At 25.6% G+C, this 27,095-nt stretch overlaps 2 protein-coding genes across 4 annotated transcripts; both read left to right on the forward strand.

Annotated features, from left to right (window-relative positions):
• Positions 1-4,786: 4,786 nt before the first annotated feature.
• LOC113550181 (flap endonuclease 1) lies at positions 4,787-10,214 on the forward strand. 2 transcript variants are annotated; one of them, XM_026951885.1, is made up of 8 exons: positions 4,787-5,129; positions 5,579-5,640; positions 5,710-5,876; positions 5,940-6,049; positions 6,794-6,997; positions 7,072-7,290; positions 8,632-8,808; positions 9,937-10,214. In XM_026951885.1, the coding sequence occupies exons 1-8, from the start codon at positions 5,094-5,096 to the stop codon at positions 10,015-10,017; spliced, it is 1,056 nt and encodes a 351-aa protein (XP_026807686.1). In that variant the 5' UTR covers positions 4,787-5,093; the 3' UTR covers positions 10,018-10,214. The 2 variants fall into 2 exon arrangements, with proteins under 2 accessions (XP_026807686.1, XP_026807685.1); XM_026951884.1 differs by having other exon boundaries at positions 4,788-5,129; positions 5,538-5,640.
• A 1,399-nt stretch (positions 10,215-11,613) lies between these two features.
• Positions 11,614-25,671, forward strand: LOC113550180 (anoctamin-1). Of its 2 annotated transcripts, XM_026951881.1 has the most exons (17): positions 11,614-11,884; positions 14,240-14,380; positions 15,324-15,581; positions 15,992-16,155; positions 16,233-16,401; positions 19,189-19,421; positions 19,484-19,641; positions 19,706-19,935; positions 19,998-20,165; positions 23,062-23,265; positions 23,333-23,430; positions 23,492-23,664; positions 23,731-23,936; positions 23,996-24,174; positions 24,246-24,351; positions 24,407-24,556; positions 24,843-25,671. In XM_026951881.1, exons 2-17 carry the CDS (start codon positions 14,240-14,242, stop codon positions 24,987-24,989), a joined length of 2,784 nt encoding a protein of 927 aa, XP_026807682.1. In that variant the 5' UTR covers positions 11,614-11,884; the 3' UTR covers positions 24,990-25,671. The 2 variants fall into 2 exon arrangements, with proteins under 2 accessions (XP_026807682.1, XP_026807684.1); XM_026951883.1 differs by lacking the exon at positions 11,614-11,884 and having other exon boundaries at positions 24,407-24,542; positions 24,843-24,898.
• Positions 25,672-27,095: the final 1,424 nt, after the last annotated feature.

Genomic DNA, 27,095 nt, shown 5'->3' on the forward strand with positions numbered 1-27,095 from the left:
TAAGAGGAGGGGGCAGTTGCCCCAGGCGGCAATTTTTCAACGACCAAAATGAAAGTTTTTAAGTCTCCAAATGTATTCTAATTTTTGGGATGAATTATAAATAATCATTCAAAAATGCGGTTATAATATATTATTACATTGTCAATCACTGAGTTATCACGTCAAGACCATACTATTAGCAACCTGTGTTATTAGAGAGCTCGGATAATCAACGCGTTTCTATTTTCGTTCTTATTATCGTATTATTTTCGATTTTAATTTGTATACAATATGTTTACAGGCTTACAGCAAAACACATTGACACATAATCGTGTTTGTGTCTGTGTAGTTGTATTATAAATTTATAACCAACAGATTATTAAATTTGATATTAATAGTTTTGAATGATTTGTTTTTACATTAACAAGCAATTGTTTTTAATTTTTATTATACTATCTATTCTATTATTTTATTATTTGTCTCTCGATTCTCGTAGACCGTTGTCAGTCTTGTCAAGTCATTATAGTATATAGATTATAGACTGAACTTTAACAAATTTTAACACTGTTTTTATTTAATATATTTAAAATTTTTAAAAATTGTTCTATTTTTCAGTGTTTTTTTTTACTTGTTCTTTTTTTCCGAGAATCCTAACAAATTAGAATAATTTTTAATATTGAATTGAGTCCATACATTTATGTGTTTGAATTGATTCTAGCTTATTATCTTAATAATATCTTTGAATTGAATTCGCATAGATGAAATGTAATAAAAACTACCTACACAGTAAAATTCACTCAAAAGTCAAAATTAAATGCTTTGAATGTGGACACTCTTCTAGGAATACAGTCTGATACACATGTAAAATTAAAAAGCAAAGTAAAAAACCATGTAAAGAACCATTAGAAAAAGAAAAAATTTTACGGGAGCAGACAAACAAATATATAAATAAGCAAATTTGGAGATTTGACTTTATAAATTCTGTATCCTATAAATTTTTACCAGTCACTATTTAATTATTAATATTATTATATTACACAAAATAATTATTTTTATTTATTTTATCAAATGTGATTCAACACTGTACCAATCAATTCATCGGTTTTTGCCTATTGATCTACGCTCTCAGTATTCGTATAGCTTCTATAGTGAACGCTCCATTTTCTTCTCTTCGAAGATTGAAAACGTATTTAGTATTTAAATTTGTTATTTACCATAACAAAACTGGCGACGAAAGATTAAATTAATTAATATTGTTAAATGTGCATAGAGACATAGGTATTAACTGTGAAGATGTTTTTAACATAATGGCTAAAACTTCACGAAAATTAGATTTAGTATTGTAATTTTTTTATTGTATCAATGTTTATACTTAAAAAAAAATATCGTAAGTAGGTATGGGTAATTTTTAAAAAAAATTTCGTATGTTTATTAAAAAAAAGTTTTACTTTTCAATAACTGATTTTCAAAAACACCCCCAAAAACATTTTCTGCGTACGTCATAGAGTGTGGCATATTAGAGAGATTAGAGTGAGCTAACTGAGCTAATTTTATACTTTGCCCGGGTAAAAAATATACTATAGTCTGCAGTCCAGCGAGACTCGTGAGAAAACGCGCCGATTCTACGCATCCCCCCGTGTCACTATGCTATCAAAACTGGTTCGCTTATTGCTGGGTACCAGTGGCGTAGCGTGAGTTTCAGCTTAATGTATGCATTGAAATAGTAAGTTAATAAAATCGTGGGGGGCGTAGCCCCCCTATACTCTTTTTTAAAATTTAACTTGAAACATACAATAACACAATGTTTTATGTGTCTGTTAATATATATCACGTAAATACATAACACAATATTATATTTAATAAACAAAAAATAAATGGCTGACGATAACGTATGTAAAACTGATCCTGCATACACAAATGACAAAAACACGACCGCGAGCATTTTATGTTTTGTTATTAATATTATCGATAAGAAATATAAATAGTTGTCGCTGAACGTCTGTACCCGTATGCAATCGCCAACGTGAATACTGCGTACATAATGAACATGATAGGTACTAGTCATTAGATATAGCGGACTATAGCGCGGCGCGGACGTAGTGTTGCGGATTAAGAGGCCGTTATAGTAAAAGTGAAACGTATACAACGCTCAAGAGATGGCGTTAAATTTCATATCGCCGCGGCGGCGGTCACCCGTAACCGCGCCCACTTTCCTCAAAGCGGGGCTACGCGCAATAGTCTCGGGAGCGGCACATTATTATTTCACAGACCGCCGTTTAAAACATTTCATGTCAATGTTATTTTGTATTAATATCACTTGCGTAATTTGAAATTTGAATATGATAAGCTCGCTTGAGCGTTCACAAACTAATTTTATTATTGATTGAAGTTTCTGTCCCCTAAACATGTATGGGGATACTTAAACTATAAAAGCTATTTTACAACATAGATCTTATTTAAAAAACCATCAGTAACAATTTAATAATACTAATAGTTTATAATTTATTACCATCGATTAATATAACGTTATAAATAAAATATAATTACAATTTAATTTATAGTTATAAATATAATAAATATACATACAAATTAAACAAATCAATATATTAATCACTACATTCATTCATATAAATATATATATATATATATATACATTATTAATTTTGATGGGTTTAAATCATTTCATGCTATAAATTCGGAATATTATTGTTTTTTTTTTTTTATGGCGCTGAAAGTTTTTTTTTCCATTGCATCAAACTCTTGATTTTTAATATACGAGTACCTAGTTGTGTTTATGAGATCGAAGTATTAAATTATATGGGTAGGTAATGCTAGAAAAAACTCTTGCCAAAAAGTTTGATACAAAAATGTATCCACAAGCATAGTTAATATAACTATTGCAACGAAGAATATCCACATCATTAGCCCCAACACGCCGTAAACCAACCCCATAATTTAAAAAATTTGTCTTTCACCATTTTTCTAAGTGTATTTTTGTCTATTAAATATTTAAATTGAATACCTTAGTATTCTCTGATACTAAACCTAAGAAAATAAATTTTATTTATAAATATATGACCCGGAAATTCATGTATAAAAAATTAGTTAAAAAAGCATACATTTATACACACTTAAAATCACCAAAACATGTAGATAATATGTCTTTAATAAATATAGATATCAAATCGAATTAAAAAAAAATACCTTTTATAAATAATACGATTTTACTTTCAATTCATGTTTATTAAAAATGTAATACAATAATATAAACATTTGGCAATTTTATACTTTTTACCTATAGTACATTAAAAAAAAAAAAAACTAAACATATTATAGTTGAATAAAAAATGTATAAAATAATATAAATGTATGTACTGTGTATTAATAAATTTATCTCAAATATTAGACGCCAATAGACGAAATTGATGCGTATTTATAATATATCAAATCCTATTTAAAAAAAAATCTATTATTTGTTAAGTATATTTATTTTTTCATTACCTATCGAAATTTGGTAACAAAAATTCATTATAATTGCTGAAAAATAGACTACCTATTATATACATTAAACGATAAAATTATTGAAAAATATGCAAAAAAAAAATCAAAATAAAATGTTATATTACGATTGTTTGTCGTTTTATTTATTTACAGTTATTAATCTAAGTAGGTATGTACGCGTAAGCAAGTAAACACGAATCATTGTTAGGTATACTAATTTCATTTTGTCACACTTTTTTTTTCATTAAACTTTTATTTTATTACGTAAGTATGTATGTTTTTATTTTTTTTATTTTTGTGTCTGTCATCACGTTTTAAAGTAATAATAGTGCTTTGATTTTTGACTTCAGTCCCTCTTTGAAAAAGAAATTGAATCTAGTTGGTACTTTGGGGTCAAAATAAAATATGCTGTGCAGTAATTTTCAAAAGCGTCAGGAAAAACCCTGAAAGGTTAGGTTAGGTTAATCCTAATGAGCTTAGAAGAAAATTTACAAAATATTATATTATGAAATACTAAATTAATACAATCAAAAATTTTGTTATAAAAATATTATATTATTAATACAAAAAAAATTATTTTTTCAATTTGTGAAGTGTATGCTGTGCATACACAGCATACTCACACGCTACGCCACTGCTGGGTACTATCATTGGGAAATGCGGTGAATGTGCAGAAAAACTGATTTTGGTCGGTTTGCGGTGCGTTCCCTCGCTGGACAGAGTATAGATCTGACTGTTTATTGACAGTCCTTCTCCTTTATTATGAATCGTTTTTTTCGTATGCAATAATTAATTATTGAATATTTGAATTCAAATTTAACACATCCATTAGGTACTTCAGAAATCTACTCAATAACTAATTTAGTAATTTACTAGTTAAATTTGAATTTGCGAAGTCAACTCCTATAACTATTAACTATATATAGGCTCACAGCACAGTAGCATAAATATCAAGAAAATTTAAAAATTATTTTCACTTTTAATGGTGTATGAAAATCACTACAAAATTCTTAAATTGTATTTTACAAAAATTGATCAGTCCCCCCTCTAGCTACGCCACTGTCACAGCTGCAGCCTGCAGCTATACAAAGCAGAATTATAGATATAGTAGTCAGTTACTTAGTTTCCCTCTTTTTTTTTTCAATGATTATTACTTCCTTGGTTTTTTTTTTAATATACTAAGGTATATTATGTTGGTTATAAAAACTATTCATCATGACATAACCTCAAAAAATGATCATCTGTAATCATGATTTTGTATTTTTACCGCTAAAATATTTCTATAATTTGTATTTGTTTACTATTATTGTGTACTTTTTTTAATAGTGTACAAGTGTACTGCTCTAACTGATTATTGTGTATTTGTGTTACAAGTGTAAATTTTTCGACTTTTTCACTTATAAGTTTCAGATTTATTGTCCATGTATGATTTAAGAATTTAATAGTTAATACATTATTTCATCTATAGACCTATAGTGTCATTGTCATTTGAATATTTCATTGAATGCTAGTGAAATAACCACATTTTCCTCAAAATTGTGAAATTTAGTTTTATAAAAACTCTGTTATGGGTATTACTGGTTTAGCGAAACTTATAGCGGACATTGCTCCAAATGCCATCAAAGAAAATGAAATTAAAAATCATTTTGGTAAGTCATTATATATTATATATTAATTAACAAACAGTTTGAATATAAAGTAATCGCAATATTATTTATAATAATAATAATATATTTAATTCCATCAACAAATATACTTAACAATGTAAGAATATTTAATATTAATTAAAATATAAATGCTGGATATTAGAGGAGAAAGATTCTAAACTAAGAATAATTGTTACATAAAACTAAGTTAATAAGAAAATTAGTTGATTTAATTATTTAATAGATCAGCTTGTGTAATATTGGTAATAAAAACATATTAAAATAAAGTATTCATATAATTCTTTTACGTATAGAAAGTTTTGAATTATTAATAATTAAATATTATACATGTAATATAATTTTGATTATGCTATTGATCTTATATTTAATAATATACATGGTTGAATTTAGGCCGAAAAATTGCGATTGATGCTTCAATGAGTCTTTATCAGTTTTTGATTGCAGTTCGCAGTGAGGGAGCACAACTGACAAGCGCTGATGGTGAAACTACTAGGTATTTATTAATATCAAACAATATAATATATAATAAAATCAATTAAATATCTGTATATTTTTATCCCAGTCATATTATGGGTACATTCTATCGTACAATAAGACTTTTAGAAAATGGTATTAAACCAGTATATGTATTTGATGGTAAGCCACCTCAAATGAAATCATCAGAATTAGAAAAACGGGCTGATAGGAGGCAGGAAGCACAAAAATCATTAGAAAAAGCAGAAGAAGCCGGTATTGTTGCATACTATTATGGGTTAAATTATATATATCTAATTTTGACTTACTGTTTTGTAGGTGATGCTACTGGAATTGACAAATTCAGTAAACGATTGGTAAAAGTAACATCAATTCATATGACCGAATGCAAAGAACTGCTAAAATTAATGGGAGTTCCTTTTGTGGAAGTATGTCTCACATTTGTATACCATATTAATATGTCTTGTGCTTCCCAAAAGGTTTGACGGTAAAAAAATTACAATCATACCATGTGTGATCTAAAACTTTATTTTTATGACTTGTAATTTTTTTCTGTCTATCTAAGTACTATCGAAAGGATATATTATGTAAACTATTTCATACTACTAAGTAGAAAGTCTTTGCTTGAATTTTGATGTCTTGTCATATACCTACTATATATTGCTACACCCCTGAATTTTTTAGTTGAGGACTTTCTGTTTGCACTTTCTATATTACCCAGTGGCACCAAACACTACACTATGTTAATGTAGGACAATTGTCCTACATATAAGATTGTTGGTGGGTGGGTGGATACCCATCACCACAAAGTTTCATGCAAACATAAATTATTATCTGGGAGAATGTATGGTTTTATTGTATTACAGAAACAGTGATCAAACTTCAAATATAAACTAATTATGTGGTGCATGGGTGTTTGTTTTAAATGTTTGTCTTACATATTTTTTTTTACTTCAGCGCCACTGATATTACCTCATTTTATTGAAAAGTTCAACAGCATATTGTTATTAGTTCTTAAATCTATTGTTTTACAAACTTGAAACTTCTAACCTGAATAATATTTTACTTTTTAATATAAAGAGTTTTATAATAATCAAATAATAATGTTCTGTCTTTTAGTCATAATACAGTTATAGTTATTAAATATCATTGTGAGATTATTTATTTTATAGGCTCCATGTGAAGCTGAAGCACAGTGTGCTGCTATGGTAAAAGCTGGTAAAGTGTATGCTACTGCTACTGAAGATATGGACGCCTTAACATTTGGTTCTCCAGTGTTACTACGTCACATGACATTCAGTGAAGCCAGAAAAATGCCAATTCAAGAATTTCAATTAGATTCAGTGTTAAAAACAATGGAAATGTCTAGAGATGAAGTAATTTTAGTCAAAAATAATTTTTTTTATTGTTAACTCAAATATGAATGTTTATAATATATTTATATTTTTAGTTCATAGATCTGTGTATACTGTTGGGATGTGATTACTGTAACAGTATCAAAGGGGTTGGACCAAAACGAGCTATTGAGTTAATGCGGCAATACAGATCATTAGAAAACATTATTGAAAATTTAGATACTAAAAAATATCAAGTACCTGAAAATTGGCCATTTAAGGAAGCTAGACGGTTATTTATTGAACCAGAGATAAGAGATCCTGAAACTATAGATGTAATATTTTATTTATAAATACAGAAAAATCCTCCCAAAAAATGAGGTTAAATATACATAATGATAAATCAATAAGTTGATACAATGTACATAAATTAATTGACGTATACAAGTTAAAGCAGAAACGTGGGGTTATAGTTTGTGGTAGCCAAATAATTATTATTACCACATTACGTGGTACATGTGAACAGGTAAAGAAAAATATTACATTGAAAATTATGATGGCTAAAAGAATTAAAGAGTTAAATTTACCTGCTGGAGATTTAAATATTATTAGCAGAACTTGAGAGATAGAGGAAATCTTATATCAGGATGTAGTTTGATTGAAGGAAAATGGATGTCTAGCTTAGACAATATCATATGTAAGATATTATGTTTTTGAACTCTTTTAATCCTATTAAAGGTGTTCATTACGGAGCTTTCAACTTGGCACTATGAGCAGAATTTATGAATAAGGTTAACATAAGAGGTGATTAGTGAAGTACCTAAATTAAGATGAGCGGGATAATAGACCAAAATGTTGTAGAGTATCTTTATACCGAATTGATTATGCTCATCTAAACTTTAAATACTCATAAACTATTTGTCCAAAATTCAATTTTTATTTATTGAAGAACTTATAAATATTCTGCTTTATAACAAAGAGTAATGCATGTCATAAAAAAAAAAAAATTATACAGTGAGTTCCGCTTAATGTGATCATATTGGTTCAGATAATTTTGATTCTATTAACCGGTTGATTCCATAAAACATTTCTTTTTATGAGTTTATTTTTATATGTACTTGTGTTTGAAATTAGATTAAAATAAAATAAAGTGAAGAATCTATTTATTTTTGATTGTACTTAAGAATATACTAATTTCATTTTCATATTAGCCTGAAATTACAACCAATATTCAGTTAATATATATACATGATTTTATGCTATAGCTCCTTTTAACTTTTTCAAAACAATTCTTGTTTCTTTTTAGTGAAAGTTTGAAATACCATTAAAACGATAAGATGATTAAAAATGATTCAATTATCTGGTACTTGGTGATTCTAATAAAAGGTTAATTTAACATTAGTAACATAAGAACTGGTTTGGGATTTTCAATTTTGATTCAAATAAATGGTTGATTTTATAAACTAGTGATCACATTAAGCGGAACTCACTGTAGTAAGAAATATTACTTAATATTATTTTCAACTTAAAATTGTAAAATAAAAAAAAAAATTATAGCTTGAAATTATGAGTATCTTACTAACATATGAATCACCCAATGTTAAATTTTTTTTTGTTCCTCTTAAAACTCATTAATATAAAGTTATAACTATATTTACATTTTAATGAACAATTAGCTAAAATGGATGGATCCAGATGAAGAAGGATTAGTCAAATTTTTATGTGGTGATAGAGGATTTAATGAAGATAGAGTAAGAAATGGAGCTAAGAAGTTAATCAAGGCACGATCTGGTACAACTCAAGGCAGGTTGGATTCATTTTTTGCATTCTCTTCAACGCCAAATAAACGTAAAGTAAGTTAACTTAACATATTTATAGAAACATTAATATTAATACAGTAAATTTCCGTTACAACAAATACCAATAGAACAAAAAATCTCATTATAACGAAAGTCATAGAAGTCCCCTGCCAAAAAGCAGGGCTTTTATAAAGAGCTTATTCGAATTTTCATTATAACAGAAAAAATTCAGTCCCCTGGAGTTTGTTGTAACGGGATTTTACTGTACAAAGTTTTTAAAAGTATATTTTAAATTATAAAATTACAAATAATTAATATATTTATTGTATTCAGTAACTATTTTTAGTAGTAGCTTAATATTCATTAACTATTAACTATATAAAATACTCTGTTTCATTTAAGATTTTTATACGATTAGCTAGCCCACACACCTTAATATTTCGGTTTTTGTCATTAGCTTTTATTCAAGTAAGTTAGGTTAGGTTAGCCTATAACAAAAAAAAAAACCTTTGTAAGCTAGATGATTATTGGAATTATAACATACAGTGAAAACTCTTTGTAACGAATCTGAAGGGATTAAGAGATTTCTTTTATTGTAGAGTTTTTGTAATAAAGGGTTTAAAAAAAAAAACAAAATTTTTGTTCAAAATTACGTTAATAATAAAATGAATATATTCAATATTGATAATAACGGTATTATTACGAGATTCATAGAAGATAATGAAATAATGTAATCGTTCTTGGAAATTTTGGCATTTTTGCCGATTACTTTTATAATTTATAATATGATAACAGGTTAATTATTGTGTTATGAAACATAAAATATTGTTTTTTTTATTGAGAGTGACTATATATTATAGAGAATGAATTGACTAATGGGTTATAAAGCAAACCAACCATTATTATTTAATGTTCATGTTTTATAGAGTTTCTCGTAAAGAGTTTTGTTACAAAGAATTTTCACTGTAATGCAATCAGAGTATGTTAACCACTGGCATGCCTAGATATCAGCTGACAGTCATTCTTGCCTCTTATATTAAACAGAGTATACATATATAATTATATAATTTTTATTTTAATAAACATACATTATTTATGCATACCAAATTTATAAATTATTTTGTTAATTTTATTATCTAATATATAATAAATAACTGTACATAATGCATTTTTTATTTTTAGGCTGAGGAAGCAAAAACAGCAGCAGAAGCCAGCAAGAAAGCAAAGAAGGGAAATTACAGCAAACGGGGTAGACCAAAATAAATTACTAGAATTTTATTTGTTTATTATTTTATTATTTTGTAATTTAATTATTAAATTTAAACCAGAGATTTACCCTCTTAGACTCATTTCGCTAGCTCTATAAATTCAATAGAATTTCAGTTTATAAGCTACTTAAGTTTATTCTTATATTTAATATATAAAAGGCTTTTTGGCAATAAAAGATCTTTTTTTCAAAATGTTATATTTAATTGAAGGCTTGCCATTTGGCACATTGACCCAATGTTTTATTTTTATTAATATTTATTTTTTTTTTTACAGACATAATTTAGCTAATTTAATTTAGTTATGTAAAATATTATATTTATATCAACTATCAAACATCTAACCATAATTTTTAATAAAACAAACTGATCCATTTTATCTAACATGTGAAGTTGAATAATTCTTGTATATTTAAAATAATATTCATTCAAGCTGTTTACACTAGAGGATAATGGTAAAGTGACATTGAACTTCAGAATTTAATATCATTAAATTAATAATTTTATCTATTATGTAAATTGTAATAGAATATTTGAACTATGACAAACCTATAGAGTAAAGAACTTGTACCTACTAATAAGTTGTATAAAGTATTTTAAGCATGAACTAAGAACATTTAAACTAACTTAACTAATTTCTCTAATATTGTATCTATTTTCTATGGTATGAGCATAGAATAAGATATTCAATAATTAGAATTTAGAATAGATATAAGGAGTAACTGGTGTATCTATTTCTTATGGCAACAGTCGCCATTCAATGATCCGTGGACTATTTGTGGTCCGCAGAAAAATTTGAACGTTATTTGCAATATTATTTTAATAACCTTCCAGCGAGTGCGTGTCATATAATCACTATGTGACAAAGTATGATTGTATTATGTTGCTGTATAAATCCTTTTTTATTATTTTATACATATATTTTTTTATAATAATTTGATATAAGACTAATCAATAGTGGAACGGTATTTATGTAAAAACCTATTATAAGCTATAAGTGACTTTATCGTGGTTTGCAAGGTCCAAAAGGTTGGCGACCGCTGCCCTATGGGCGCGAACCACAAACCACGGTCTCAGAACAGTTAGAACTAAGATATATCAGAATACCTACTCAGAAAGTCAGAATAGATCTATTCTATAATGGTCAGTATCAAATTACATGTTAAAATCTTCACCTACAAAACAAAATTTGATAAACTTATCAGTTATCATTATTACTAATCATTATCAGTTGTTACATACAAATCACGATACAAATTAAAAGCATGTGTCTTTAATCGTGATTTCAACTATTTTTTTGGACTTTAACAATCAAATGTGATAATAATATAATATGTTTATTATTTTTAATAGTTAATTAGATATTGAAAAAAAATAGGTATTGCGAGTGCCTACTGCCTTTACTTTTTTATATCATATGTTAATTATTTTTATACCAATTCATTGTTTTAAACTTAGTTTTGTTTATTGTATAACTCAGTTACTCAAACACATAATGTCAAAACTAATTAATTTTGGTTTTTAGTTTCAGATAATTAGTACAATCTGTTGAGAGTTGATAATCTTCCATCACACATTTTCAATAGTATGTACTTCTAAATGCCTTTTGACTTTTGAGCTTACTATTTGAATTTTAAGTTGTTTTATAATTGGTATTTAAATATTGCAATTTGTATCTTGCTGTCCTTGATTAACTTAGTGCATGTGTGTGTGCCATATGCAATAATATTATGCTTGTGTTTAGTCATTTTAATTGTATGCTGGAGGGGATTTTTACTGACCCTCATCAATATTGTATGAGCTAGAATGTTTTGATTACATTACATTCTATTTTAGTCAATGATTCACCTTTGGATATCCAATATGTAAGTATTTATTAGTAATTTTTTTGTATAAAGTAAACGGTATTCTTCATTATGTCATCTCTTTATTATATTTAAAAATTTATTTTTGCTTATACAATACTGAATGTTCATAACATTCATAGCTAATTTGTAGAAAAATGCATTTTTAGTCTACTATAAAACAGCTTCCTTAAAACAAAGTTTGAATTAAGTAATAATAAATATTTGATTTATTAAGTCTTATTTTACGTTAATATGTAATTTTTTTAATATTTTTGTCAATTTAAACTTTTTGCACATATTTTATAAATTATTTTTCCACATTGGTCGTATAATATATAAATATTATTAGTAAAATGTACATAATTATTGATATCTAATTTTAAAAATTTTACACTTGAGATTTTTTAATTTTTTAGTTTATGAATCTTATGTATACTTAAATGCATTTTATAATGCTTTATTTGTGTCTTGAATTGTTAATGTCATTTAGGTTAGGGTAGGTTAACCTAACCTAACCTATGCATATTTTAATGCATTAAATTCACAGACCTAATTATTTACTAACTAATCCATAAATCAATTATTTATAAAACCAATCATAATGATGGATAAAATAAATATAATATCACAAATTTTAAATAAAATTGTTGTAGACTTTTAGTATGCCCTAAGTTTCAATTTTTTTTTAAACAACTCAGAATTTATAACAATTGACTTTCTAAAATTTGAATCTAATTCTAATAATCAATATAATAATATGTATTTATTTATCGTTCATAAAGATGACCACATGAGAGTAATTTCCATTTATTAAAAATTATTATGATATATGTATGTACTGGTGAGAGAACTGCAAAAAGATCCAATAAACTTATACAGTCAATGTGCTAGATCAAAATCATATAATTTGAAAAATCGCTCACTTTCAACTTTCAAATTGTAAATATATACAGCATGCAAACCAATGATGCACGTTAATCATATTTCAATGGCACATGAAAAAATTGAAATTATTAAAACTTTTGCTATTTATAAAGTTTTGATTAAAACTGTTATAAATTCAAAAAAACAAATTATATACATTTAAAAAATTATAATCAAAAAAAAAAAGTGTGCTTACTTAATAAAATAATATATAGTAAATAAGCAACTTTATTTTTATCCTTAGAAAATTTAATTTACTTTGGGCACGTGAAAAGTTTTCAAAATCTTGATTGGTAAAATTTGGTACTTTACCCCAAAAAGGTTAGCCACCCCTTGTATAGTGGATACAATCTTTTATGATATCTGGCTTTGTTCATTTAAATATGTACTTAAAAAAGAGACATGATAAATGTTAAAAATTATGTCATGTTTAAAAAATACTAATATAAAATATTATTATAAAAAATTATAATTATTTTATAAATTAAGTACTGCAAAAAAACCAAATTGATTTTGTCAAATCTATTGTAATCACTACGTTTGTTAATTTTTATTAATTATTTATAAAAGTAATAGGAATTTTTTATTTTCAAATCTAGCTAAAAAAATTTTCTTATAGATCCAGTATGCTATCATAAAATACCAACAATATTTTTAAAATTGAAGCATATTTTCTATAAGAAAATGAGTCATTATAAAATCATTAAATTATTAGTTATTGGATTTAAATGTTTTAAAAACTATCAAAAACAATGATTTAACTTTTGGTACTTTTTAATCTTTTCCATCTTACTAATCTTAATAAACTAATAATACAAAACAAAATATCAAAATTAAGGATACACAATAAATAAACATAGGTAATGGAAATATATATGATCGAGATATATCTCAAACTGACCAATTAGTTGTTATTTGTTTGAATCCTAAACAACATTCAATAATCAATGAAGATAAATAAAGGTGTTATTGCATTCAAATAATATAGTATAATTGATATTTAGTACAAATGAAAAATAAATAAAAACTATATCAAAGTAAATATTAAAATATTTACAATATTTTTTGATTTATCTATTGTTTTAATCTTTTAATGTATATTAAAAGGTCATACAATTTTTTTTTTTATATATATACAAGAAAAATAGAATACATTACATTATATATAAAAAAAATTACAAATTAAAACTAGATAATGAATTAATATACACACTAAAATTAATTAAATAACTTAAAAATATCTTAAAAGTGTCTGTTACATAAAACAAATTATGTTCTTAGAATGCATTCTCTTAAAACTCCCAAAAAATAATGCATTTTATTGAAATCTGGGCCCTAATTATCAGTATTCAAACCAATAATATATTAAAATAATATTTAACTTAAAATTTATTTCAAATATATACATTTTTAGTTTATTTATAAAATATATTTTTATTATGGTTACAGATGAGTGATTCTGAGGCTGAGACCGCCTCAATGGAGACTACCAGGATGTACAAAGATGACCTAGAATTATCTCGTATGTCTTTGTATCTTAGCTCTCAAGATCTGATAAACAATTCTCCAGAAGCTGCTCGACACATAAGGGTATTATATAGTACAGTAAAACCTTGATAAGATGGAGCTTTGGTAAAACAAAAACCCTGGTTATACGTAAAATTTCTTTGGTGCTTTTTTTCAAATTTAATTTTTTTGAACTCCGTCAAACGGAAACCCTGTTAACACTGAAAAATTGCATGGTCCCAAGCGTCTTATTAGTGTCCTAATAACCTAGTGTCTTATCGAGGTTTTACAGTATAATAAATATTTGATTTATATCTTTTGAGATTGTTATTTGCACTATTTGTTTGCTCTATCTAATCTACTTGCAATTGCAATTAGGCATTCAACAGAACCAATCTTGTGTTTTTAGTTTTAATGTCAGAATGATTGATCAAACTTAAACCAACTTATGCTTTTCATTAAATTTAATATAAAAAACGTTATCAACTATATGTTTACATTATAAACATTTTATGTTAGATTTTTTGCGATATTCCAATTTGTATTCAAGTTATGCATATGTTAAATATTACAATTTAAAAATACTCATGTATACATAGGTGGTTATTTGGAGGGAGAGGAGGTGCTTAGCCCCTCTAAAAAAAAATCAAAAGCCCTCCCTCCCAATAAAAAATAAAAATTATTGAACATTTTTCAAAGTATCAAATGGTAACTACCTATACAATATTGCCAAGTATAGCTCCTCCCCTTAAAATAAAATAAAATTTTCACCTATGCATGTATAACAGATAAATTGAAATATTGTAAAAAATAATGCAATTATCAAAACAAATAATGTTTTTTTTAATTTAATTTTTATAATACATCAGTTCATTCTAATATTTAAGCTAATAACACAAGCTGGTTCTGCTGAACACAAATTAGCTATATTGCTATGATTCTTAAAGAAAAAACAAATAATGTGCTCCATCTTCTTAAATTAGTATTATTATTATAGAATATATCTTAATAAATTTCTATTGTTTAGCCGGAAAGCATAACTTTTGATTCGACACCGGGTGATATATCTGTGGATTTTGTACTTGTTTCATCATCCAAAGCCAAAGCACCAGTAGACATAGATGGTTGGAACCGTAGATCTGCTTTTGAGGAAAGAATTAAAGAACAAGGATTACTTCTTGAAGAAGATGTTGTTGGTGGGTTGACATTTGTCAAAGTGCATGCACCTATTCCAGTGTTACGTAGATATTGTGAAATATTAAAACTGCGAATGCCCATGAAAGAGGTAAATTTTGTTTCTAGTTATTTTGAAAAATAACTTAAAAGTTTGCAAATAATATATTTTTATAAAAAAAATATTAGATTATACTAGAAACAATAAATAATTATGTAGAACTATTCTTTGGTAAACATGTAGTTGTAGAATTATAAGTAAAACATAGGTAATATAATAAAAAATGCAAATAAATAGCTTTGTGTTGCATTATATACTGTACACTCCATGTATGTTCACCGAGAGAATTTGACTATTTCATGCATATAACCAAGTTGCTCTCTTAATTTTTACCCACTCAGCTATTCTCTATTCCCATTTGTCATTATGAAACAACTAGTTTTGGTTTGTGCTCACTGATGTTCTCTCGGTGAACAGAGAATGTAATTTTAATATTTGAGTTGTAGATTTTTGTATTTTAGTATCCAATAACTGAACATATTCCTGAAAAAGGTTTTGATCTAATAGAGAAGATAAAGAAATGTATTGGTCGCATTATAAGAGTTTTTATTACTATTGATCCAGGACCATTTGCGCCAACTAAGTACATTCTGACAGCAGAGTATTCACGGGAAAAAAGTTACTTGTTAGTCTTTAGATGTTATTATTGCAACCACATTTACATTTTACAATATGTATATAATTTTATGTTTTTAATATTAGGTTTAATGAGGATGATCCAGAATTTTTTTCTGCTGAAGTTCGCACATTAGTTATAGATTTTATCTTAAACAGAGTTAGCTGGGGAAAAGATCAAGCAGATGGTAATTGTGTTGGAATTCAGTGTCTTTTAGATGGAGGTGTTTATAGAGCTGCTTATCCTTTACATGATGTAAGTATAATATTTTAAAAACTTAATATAAAGTTTAACATTTTTATCAAATTTATTTGGGAAAATTAGCAATATAATTTTTAATTTTTTTAAACAGATCATTATCTTGTATATTTTTCTTTCTGTAGTGTTCAAAATTAAAAAAAAAATAGAAAACTTTAGTTTATCGACCTATCAGTATAGTGATCATGTAGTATATAGAATTCTTTTTTTATATTAATTGATTTTAATGCAATTTTCATTTTTTTAAGTTTAAAATTAGATAAGTAAATAATTTTTTTTTAAATTAAAATAAGCCTGTGCATATATTTTGATGGAGGATATATGAATGTATGTTCTACTTCTACTATATGCAAGTTTATCTTACATAATTCTCTCTAGTTTGCTTGGTGTTAGAACTATTGTCCTGATGGTCTAGTGAATTTCTTTATAAGTTGTGTTCAATTATAGCTTGCCTGCTATTTTTTACTTTAGGTGAGGGTATCTTTCTTTAAATTTTAAAATTTAGTTTTGTTATGCTCATCCCTAAATCAGGTGATCTAATATTGCTAATTACTAACCTATCTCTGTTTAATTTTACTTATTCAAGTTGTTAGAATTTTGAATTTTAAACTTTATTAAACCATCAGCGAGTAATATCGTTATTGAAGAACAAAACAGATTTTGACTGAGTACATAGATCTACAAAAACATACAACTCAGTCTGTAATAATTTTGTGTTTGAATTCTTTAAAAACAATCCCTAGTTAATTTTGTCTACACCAATTTAGCCAAAGCATTCGACTGTTAACCAAGTCTTTCTAAAAATCCAAAAAACTTCAATTGGTAAGTCTCTTCTCTTGTTGATTTTTATTCAATAGGATACGTGGTTTTATTCTAAGATTACTCAAAACTCATATAAAAACGATTTTAAGTGAAAGCATTTTTTGATTTTAAATTATCTAGAAACCTTAATCCAAATCCATATATCTCAATAATTTCTAGTAGAACATTTAAAGTTTTAATGTTCATAATGTGTCTATCTAAAGATTTTTAACTAGTGAAACCACTGAAATCATTATATTGTATATTTATACGTCCTTTTATAGAATATGGATCTTTATACTTTGGCTGATTTTGATTAACTTGGCGTGTAAAATGTCGAATTTTGAGATTTGTGGTTTTGTAACATACAAAATTGACCTTGCTCTGTACTATCTACATTGTTACCTGTTATGTTTACTCTAATGCTTTGTACAAAAAAAAGGAAAACCCATATATATTTTATAATAAATAAATAAATAATTTAGCACCCACATACAATATCGTTAAAACCATACTTTAATCTAAACACAAAATTATTAGGATGGACGAAGGTTAGGAGAGCCGAGTGTGAGTGTAATACTTAACAATTATATGATTGAATTCCCGAAAAAAAGATTATGGGTAAAACAGTTTTTAGAAAGAAACAAATGCTACAAATTTATGAACTATAAGTCAGATAATAATATATATTATTGTGGCTTGGTGTGGTACGATCGTACACTCAGAGCGTTTCCGCAGTTGAGTGTACGATCGTCCGGTGTTGCTAGCTCCCGGATGGATGACCACCCGGGATTTTAGTGACAAATCCTTGCCACACATACAAAAAAACATGTTTCAACTTACCGTTCCTCCCCCCTACATAATAAACCATCCAATGGCCTTTGTTGCCGCGGATTAATCAATAAGAAAATATATATATATTATTATTATTATTATTAGAGTAGTATTAACTAAATATCATCTTTTCCTGTTGTCGTTGAAAAAAAAAAGTATTAACTATTGATACTTTTTAATGTGTACAAATATATAACATTTAATATGCTTTACACAATATTTTTGTATATATTTAAATCTAATACTTTTAGCAATTTGAAAAATATCTAAGTATGAAAAATAAAATTTTGTTTTTTAAAGTTTTAATTTTGTTAAACTTAAACTAAATTTGGCCTTTACTTCAAAATAAAATTATTTTCCTTTTATGGTTTCCATTATGAATATAATATTAAAGTTTTCTTTGGTTTTAAGCTTTTTATGATTAATATTAATCATATATTATTGCAATATATTATTCATTCAATTAAACTCTCTTACACTTTTGTGTTCAAGCATATACAATGACTAAATCTTATGATGTTCTGATCAAAGATAAACCATTTTTTTGGACCCATCCAACAATAATATTTATCAAAGCCCAAATGTAACCTCTATATAATAGTTTAATCATTTCATTTTTGTATACTTTTATACATACAAAATTATATAAAGTATTACATTTTGTTTTGAGTTTCATTTTTTATTAAATAAAACGATAATTTTTGGTATAACAATACTAAAGAAAAAATCAAATAATTAAGTAAGTAGGAGTTAAAATTAACATAGGAATGACATAGAAGATAATTAACAAGTTAAAATTAATACGTAATATAAATGACACAAATATCCAGTGTACTGGATGCTCATATCCACAAGAAGTGGTATGAACTCTGCTTACAGTTTTGTCAAGTGGTTACTAAAACAAAAGTTAAATAATAGATTAGACAAATATAGGAAAGCAAGATTTATCAACAGAAATAACTGGGTATTTATTAAGGTTAAAAAATAAGCCCAGATCTAGACCCATTTACTAAAAGAGTTGATCTTGCAAAGTTAATAATCCTATAGTTAGTTAATAAAAATTATTGGTAATAAATAATAATCATTGGTAGACTCAATTTTATAGAATATTTTTATATTAAAACTAAGTAAATTTAATTTCTTTTTTAGGGAGAACATACTACTGAAAATTCATTACGCCACCAGCTATATGTTGAATGGGCTATGATGAGTAAATGGATCCGTAAACAGCCCATTGATCAGATTAAAGAGTATCTGGGTGTGAAGTATGCATTTTACTTCACATGGTTAGGGTTCTACACACATCTGTTAATTCCAGCTGCTATTTTGGGTTTAATTGTATTTTTCTATGGTATCTTCACTTTTCCTAATAATAGATTTAGGTAATTTTATATTGTTTATCTAAACTTAATTTATTATATATTAAATTTAAATTTTGGTTTAGTTCTGATATTTGTAATGCAACAGACACAATAATGTGCCCATTATGTGATCGTACATGTGATTATTGGGAACTTTCAAATACCTGTTTTTACGCAAGGTTAACATATTTATTTGACAATGATCTGACTGTGATATTTGCTTTCCTAATGTCTATTTGGGGTTAGTTAGTATATATTTTTTAATAATTTCAATGTTATTAACTAAAATATATTCCATTCTTAAGCAACTCTATTTCTTGAACTATGGAAACGATATTCAGCTACTATTACACATCGCTGGGGATTAACAGGATTCACTTTTGAAGCTGAACATCCAAGGCCACAATACTTGGCACGTTTGTCTGGATCTAATCATACTAAAGTGAACATTATCACTGGAAATATTGAACCAACCGTACCTCTCTGGAAAAAAATTCCTGCAACATTATTTAGCATTTCCGTTCTTTTACTATTAGTAAGGTTCATTAAATTAGTATTAATTAAATTAATTTTTAAAATAACCTCTTTGTGTTTAAGATTGTGATTGCTATTGCTGCTGTGTTTGGAGTTGTGCTATATCGTATGTCTGTTTTGGCATCACTTAGTCTTACAAATCAATCTGATTGGATGAGTACTTATAGCAATATATTTATTCCAACTACAGCTGCTATCATTAATTTGGTTTGCATTCAACTATTAAATTTTGTAAGCATTTATCATTTTTAAATAATATTTGATAACTAGGATCTAGGAGCTGCAGAAGTAGAAAATTCCTAAAAATACTTAAATACTGATTTTATTTTGGATTCTAAGCAGAGTGATGAATGTATTAATTCTTCAATGATATGTTTTATTAATTTCATTATTGTTTTGTCTGACACCGCATTTTAGAACAGTACAAATATTTTGATATTCAGTGTTGAGAGTGATTTTTGGTAGCTAATTGGATCTAGTTGATACTTTTTATGAAAGGAGAAGAGTAAAAAAAAAAAAAAATTCTATGCTTATTAAAACAGTTTAATTAATGCATTATGAAAATAACAAAAATTTATGGAAAAACAAGAATAATTACTATTAAGCAACCATTACCAATGTTTAATAAAATCAGTTTTATTTTTTATTGTAATTCAAAATGTTTATTTCTTGAAATTTAAAAATAGTTAAACATCAAGCTATGTAGCTAATCTAGTTAGATTCATGTACAATTTATTCTCCCTAAATAATTTTGGTATAGGTAATAGGCATTCTAAATTATCAAATTTTTATTGATGAGTTTTTAACTATTTTGTTTTTTTAAACAAATTGAATCTAGTTTAAATTTTGGAAAGGTCATTAATTTATATGAATATTTATTTTAAAATAATACTTTTTTAAAAATACTTGAAAATGTAATACAAAGATTCTCATAAGTTTTAAATTTTTCAATTAAAAAATATCAAAATTTTTTATAAGTGTTTATTAAATTTTGAATTTTGATAAAATCTTGAAAATTTTCAAATTATTTTGTAGTTAAAAATTTAAAATAAATTAAAAATATCTTTTTATATCTAATAAGATTTTAAAATTTAATAGGCATTTCTTTTGAAGTCTTAGAAATCTTGATTAAAAAAAAGTCTTCATTAATTTTTTATGAGCATTTGAAACTAAAATGTTTACAACGCCAATAACTATTTCTCCTCAAGCAGTTTTCGATATTTTCTTGTTATTAAAAATTAATTACTGTAGATACTTGAAAATTTTATCAAATGTTTATTTTATCATTTTTATATTTATGATACAATTTTCAAAATATTTTGATTCTTTCAAGCTATTTATTAACATGAAAATGTTTCAATTTTTGTAGTTTTTTCTATAAATGTTGATTAAAAATCTATTACTATGTAAAAGTACTTAAAATTTTTATATAAAACTTCTCATAAATAGTTTATTTATAAATTAAAAAATATTTATTAGTGTGTATAAAATATAATAATATACGTAAGTTTTATATTCTATCAAATAAATTTATGAATTTTAATAAAATAATTTAATTATAGTTAAAATATTTAGTTTAGTTCAAATTTAAACCATAATACCTTAATTGTCAATAAAAAAATATATAATAATATATTTTTTAGATTTTTTGTTTTAGTATGAATTATTTATGAAAAACTTTATTTTTCATTTTCAAGTCTTGTCTATAAAAATTGTACATTTTATAAATTATCAACTACAAAATGATTTCCAAATTTTTGTAATTTTGTCAAAATTTGAATATTTATTTTAACATTTGCTAATAAAAATAAATTATCCTAATGGTTTTTTAAATATTTTTATGTGTATAAAACTGAGTATAACAAGATATATAAGTATGTCTGCAACATTGTGATACGCAAATCATCCCATAAAATACCCCAACTTTTTACTGTATATTACATTCTCCGTCACTCATTGGTTGCATATATTATCATATATACAAGAGCAAAGAACTTAACAAATAGGAAAAAGTAGAGGTGTTCATACAAGATTCAAATTTGTATTGTTGGCTACAACCATGTTGCTGACATATCTATTTATATTTTGTCATATAATAGGTAAGAACAACTTAACTTATGAAGAATCTTACATTACATTACAAATAAAACTAAAAAAAAAAATTGCATATTTCTATAAATAAACGATTCCAGATTAAACTAACAAACCACCGTAACCCCCTCATCCAAAACCTCTCTTATCGAACAATCCCAGATGACTCTGACCGACATTTAAAGTGTAGAGTGCCATGAAGTACTATTATTGAATAGTTCCTTCAATCAATCCTTTCTTATTTTTTTATATACACATATATATATATATTGTGCTTATTGTAAAAAGTTTTTTTTTAATCATTTAAACTTTTTATGACATTTTCAAGTATTAACAGTTTTTCATTTTTTTATTGACAACAAATTATCAAACATTTTATGAATGTCATAAAAATTTAAATTACTAAATACTTAATACTAGGAATTCTTGATTTCAATTTCTCTACAAACAAACTAGATCCAAAACCATCCCTAAGGTTGAATGAAAATCAAAATATGTTTTTGATTATTTTTAGTTAATAGATGTACACACATTCTAAAATCAATACATTTACTGTTCCATTTAAAAACTAAATTACTACTAGCAATATAAATGTATATGCGATAATCTTAGAAATATAGGCAGAATCATTTTACATTGTATACAATGATTTCTCATTGAAATCATTGAATTTAAATTTAACACATCCATTATAGTGAAATACTCTTATTACCTCACTATAAAACAAAGCAAATTTAAATATTAATACTTATTTCTTCTAATTGATAAATGCTATTAGGTTCTTTTTAAGGTGATCTAGTTTTAAATTAATGTCGAGCTAAAATTAAACTTTTATATTTTTCAAATAATATTATTGTCTGAAATTTATAAGAATATAAATTAAGCGTTATATATGTATATTTTTTTTATTAAAATTATTTTGATATAAACTTAACTTTTGATTATATAAAACAAATTTGGCTTACTTTTAATAATTTTATATTCTAATAATAATAAAAAAATCTATTACTTGTTAATATAATATAGTATTGTCTAGGTTTATGATAAAGTTGCTATTTATTTGACTGAAATGGAACTACTACGCACACAAACCGAATTTGATGAATCTTTAACAATAAAAATTTACTTATTCCAATTTGTAAATTATTATACATCAATAATTTATATAGCTTTTTTGAAAGGCAAAAATGTTGGTTATCCAGCTAAATATTTGCGTATATTCGGTCTTCGACAAGAAGAAGTAAGATATGCACATAATCATTTAATTATACTCGATCAGTGGTATTCAATGAACATTATGATTTTAGTGTAGTCCAGGAGGCTGTCTCATGGAACTAAGCATCCAATTGTTCATTATAATGGTTGGGCAACAAGCATTAAATACTGTTGTTGAAATGATAATTCCGTATGTAAAATTGTATTTATTATCAATCAAAAGCCAATAACTAAAATTATTCATATTATAGTGTGGGTTTAAATTGGTTCAATTCATTGACTGAGAACACAGGTCGTTTAGATAATCTGAAATCAACATCTGAAGAGGAAGATTTGGCTACAGCTGTTAAAAAACCTTGGATTGAAGATTACAGACTTTTAGATTGGGGTCCAAGAGGTCTCTTCCCGGAATATTTAGAAATGGGTAATATTTTGAAAAATATTTAACTTATTAGTTATATTAATATTAAATGTGTTTGTACAATTTTAGTTATGCAATATGGTTTTGTAACATTATTTGTTACTGCATTTCCACTGGGTCCTTTCTTTGCATTGTTAAACAATGTGTTTGAAATGAGACTAGATGCAAAAAAGTTTTTGAAATATTTCCGTCGACCAATTCCTCATAGAGTGCCTAATATTGGTGTCTGGTATCGGGTATTGGATATTTTGGGAAAGTTAGCTGTTATTACAAATGTTAGTATTTAATTCTAACAAATTTATTTAGTTTATTAATAGTAAATTATGCTTTATAGGCGTTTATAATAGCATTTTCTTCCAATTACATACCTCGTATGGTGTATATAAGCTTAGTGAGTGAAGACAACACAGATAAGGGTTTCTTAAACAATACTTTAGCTTACTTTGATACCAAAGACTTTGAAAAGGGAATCGCTCCATTGTCATCATCATATACTAATGTTACTTATTGCCGGTAAATATACCACACATTATTTTTCTTACATTTTTAAAATTCATTACAATATATATACATCATTTGTATAGCTATAAAGACTATAGAAATCCACCATGGTCCCCACAGAGGTATGAAAGACCTACATTTTATTATGAAGTGCTTGTTGCACGTCTCACATTCATTGTTATATTTCAAGTAAGTAAAAATGATAAATATAATTTTATTGTGTGCTAATCTATTAGTTTTTCAGAATATTGTATCATTAGTGAAAGTAGCAGTTCAATGGTTGATACCAGATGTTCCAAATGCCCTCAGCGACAGAATTAAACGAGAGTCTTACCTTACTACTCAAATGATAATTAAGAATGAGGCGAAAAAAGCAGCAGGCATAAAAGAAAAAGTTTTGTAACAACGAAGGAATACACAGCACACATCCAATACACTAATATATATTATTTATTGTTTATTTAATATAGTACAATTTTTTTGTTAATCCTTACCATGTACCATACTTGTATGTTACTTTATTTGTTATAATTATTATTATTTTATACAATATAACATTTGAACACTGTTATGTTGGTTTTGATTTATTATTCGATTGTGTTTGTGTGTTCTCTTCAAAACAATAACAAATACCATTAATCTAACTGAAAATATAATTAACCATCTTCTTTACCTTTCAGAAATTGAACACATGGATGGTATGTTGCACGGCGTCAATTCACCAAAAAGCTTATAAGACCAATACAGCAATACTTATAAAAGGTCTTGAAGACTTATTTATTGTTAAATGTTATGTTTTGTTTAACCACACTCTGTATAAAAATTAATTTGTTTTACCAACTACCAACTATTTAAGTTAGTGAGACCTAACCTTTTTTTTTTTAACGAACTAAAATAGTAAAATGTTAAATAAGTAAATTGGCTACTTATAATAGAAAAAATTTAGAGTAATAAAAAATCGGAAATTTAAATATATGGAAATAATGATTTTTTTTTAAATATTTTGTTTTAACTTAATAATTGGACTTAGGTTAGGCATCACTGATATAAGTCATTCTCTTGTGTTCATGGTTTTTAGTATTAAATATGAAGCTTTTTGCAATTGCTTGGTAAATGATAATCATTAACATTTTTCATGCACAAATCCACAAACATGCTTGTTAAATAATTACTAAACTTTTATCATTTATATTGATATAATATATAAAAATATTGCTAATTATAATGACCAAAGATCCTCATTACGAATAGAGCTACTTGTTTGTTATCACTCTGTATACAATTATCACCCTGAAACCAGGTAATCTTTCGCCTAGAGTACTATAAGTTCTTAAGGAACCAAAGAAACCGATAGTTATCAGTTCTTGTACAAATTTTAATCGGTACCAGTTCTTATATGATATTTCAATAAAGTATCGTATGTCACAAACTTTATATTGTTATTACTTTTTATTATTATTTATTAATTATTTCTAGATTTTTAATGGACTGAATACTGTAGTAAAATAATGTTGTACATTTAAATATTAATTATTATTTTGGTTAAATTAATAACAATTTAAATTCTTTATAAATTATAGTATTATACAGTAGACTGTGATTCTTTTATCATGAACCTCATTATTTCAAAAAATATTCATGTTTTTGAAAACATTTTTTTACATAGTTTCAAGTTGTTAAAAAGACTACGTTTGTTATCCTTATATTTTTTTTAAGTTTTTACTTTTTTAAATGACAACATAGAGTTTAAATTTCATATTCCACAGCAGAATAATTTTTTGAATATTTTGATACATAAAAATCGAGTTTAGGGCAAGTAGTTTATGAATTATATGTATTTAAAGTTTAGACAAACATTTTGTAGGGTAACCCCATAACCACTCCACTACACTTGTCTGAACTTTAAATTTGTATAACTCATAAACTACTAAATTTAAAGCCCTTAATTCGATTTTTATGTATCAAAATACTTAGAAAATTATTCTGCCATGGAATATGAAATTCAAACTCTATGTAAAAAAGTAAAAAACTTAAAAAAATATAATTTTTTAATAAAAACATTGTCTTTTTAATAACTTGAAACTATGAAAAAAATGTTTTCAAAAACATGAATACTTTTTGAAATAATGAGTGTTTTATGATAAAAGAATCACCCTATCCCTGTATATTAATTAATTACTGTTCATAATTTTGAAATTTTTTTTTTTTTAAGAAAACCAATACTGAGAACTATTTAATATTATTTTATTAAATTTTATTTGGTAATATTTTGGAACCGAGCAACGGTAATTTTCTAAGAATCGGCCCATCTCTAGTTAGAACAAATAAAATGTACAATATATATAGAGATTTCTAGAAAACTCTTATTTTTTACATGTTACTTTGAAATGTTAGTTGTTAACTATGCTACTATTAACTATATATAATTTATTATAATCATTATTAGCCATTATTTGAAAATTTTATAACACTACAAAAAAAATATCATAGTATAACGTACGATCCTACCTAAAACCTAACTGGGGTGATAACAAACAAGTACCAAAATAGATAAGTATATTTGTTATTTATATTATTTTAAATATTTTTATATATTGTATAAGAAATTTCAGGGATATATTTACGCTTAGTGTTATTGATAATTAATTACAAAAATTACCTCAGTTAAACATGATGGATGTATTTTATTATTGAATCGATCATAATTATATGGGAAATAACTAGGTATGGACAACAAAAAATTACTGGTAGTATAATATATGATTCTTTATTTATTTATTTTTTTGTTGTTATAATTTAAAACTTTAAAAATATTTTTAATTAATTATTAATTTACCTATATTTTTAAAAATGTCTGCTACTCATATAATTCCTATATATAACAATTTATTTGAAACTTTTTAATACTTCTGACTTCTGCACTAGTTAACATT

The sequence above is a fragment of the Rhopalosiphum maidis genome, chromosome 1, assembly GCF_003676215.2.
Source record: "Rhopalosiphum maidis isolate BTI-1 chromosome 1, ASM367621v3, whole genome shotgun sequence".
Classification (NCBI taxonomy): Eukaryota; Metazoa; Arthropoda; class Insecta; order Hemiptera; family Aphididae; genus Rhopalosiphum; species Rhopalosiphum maidis.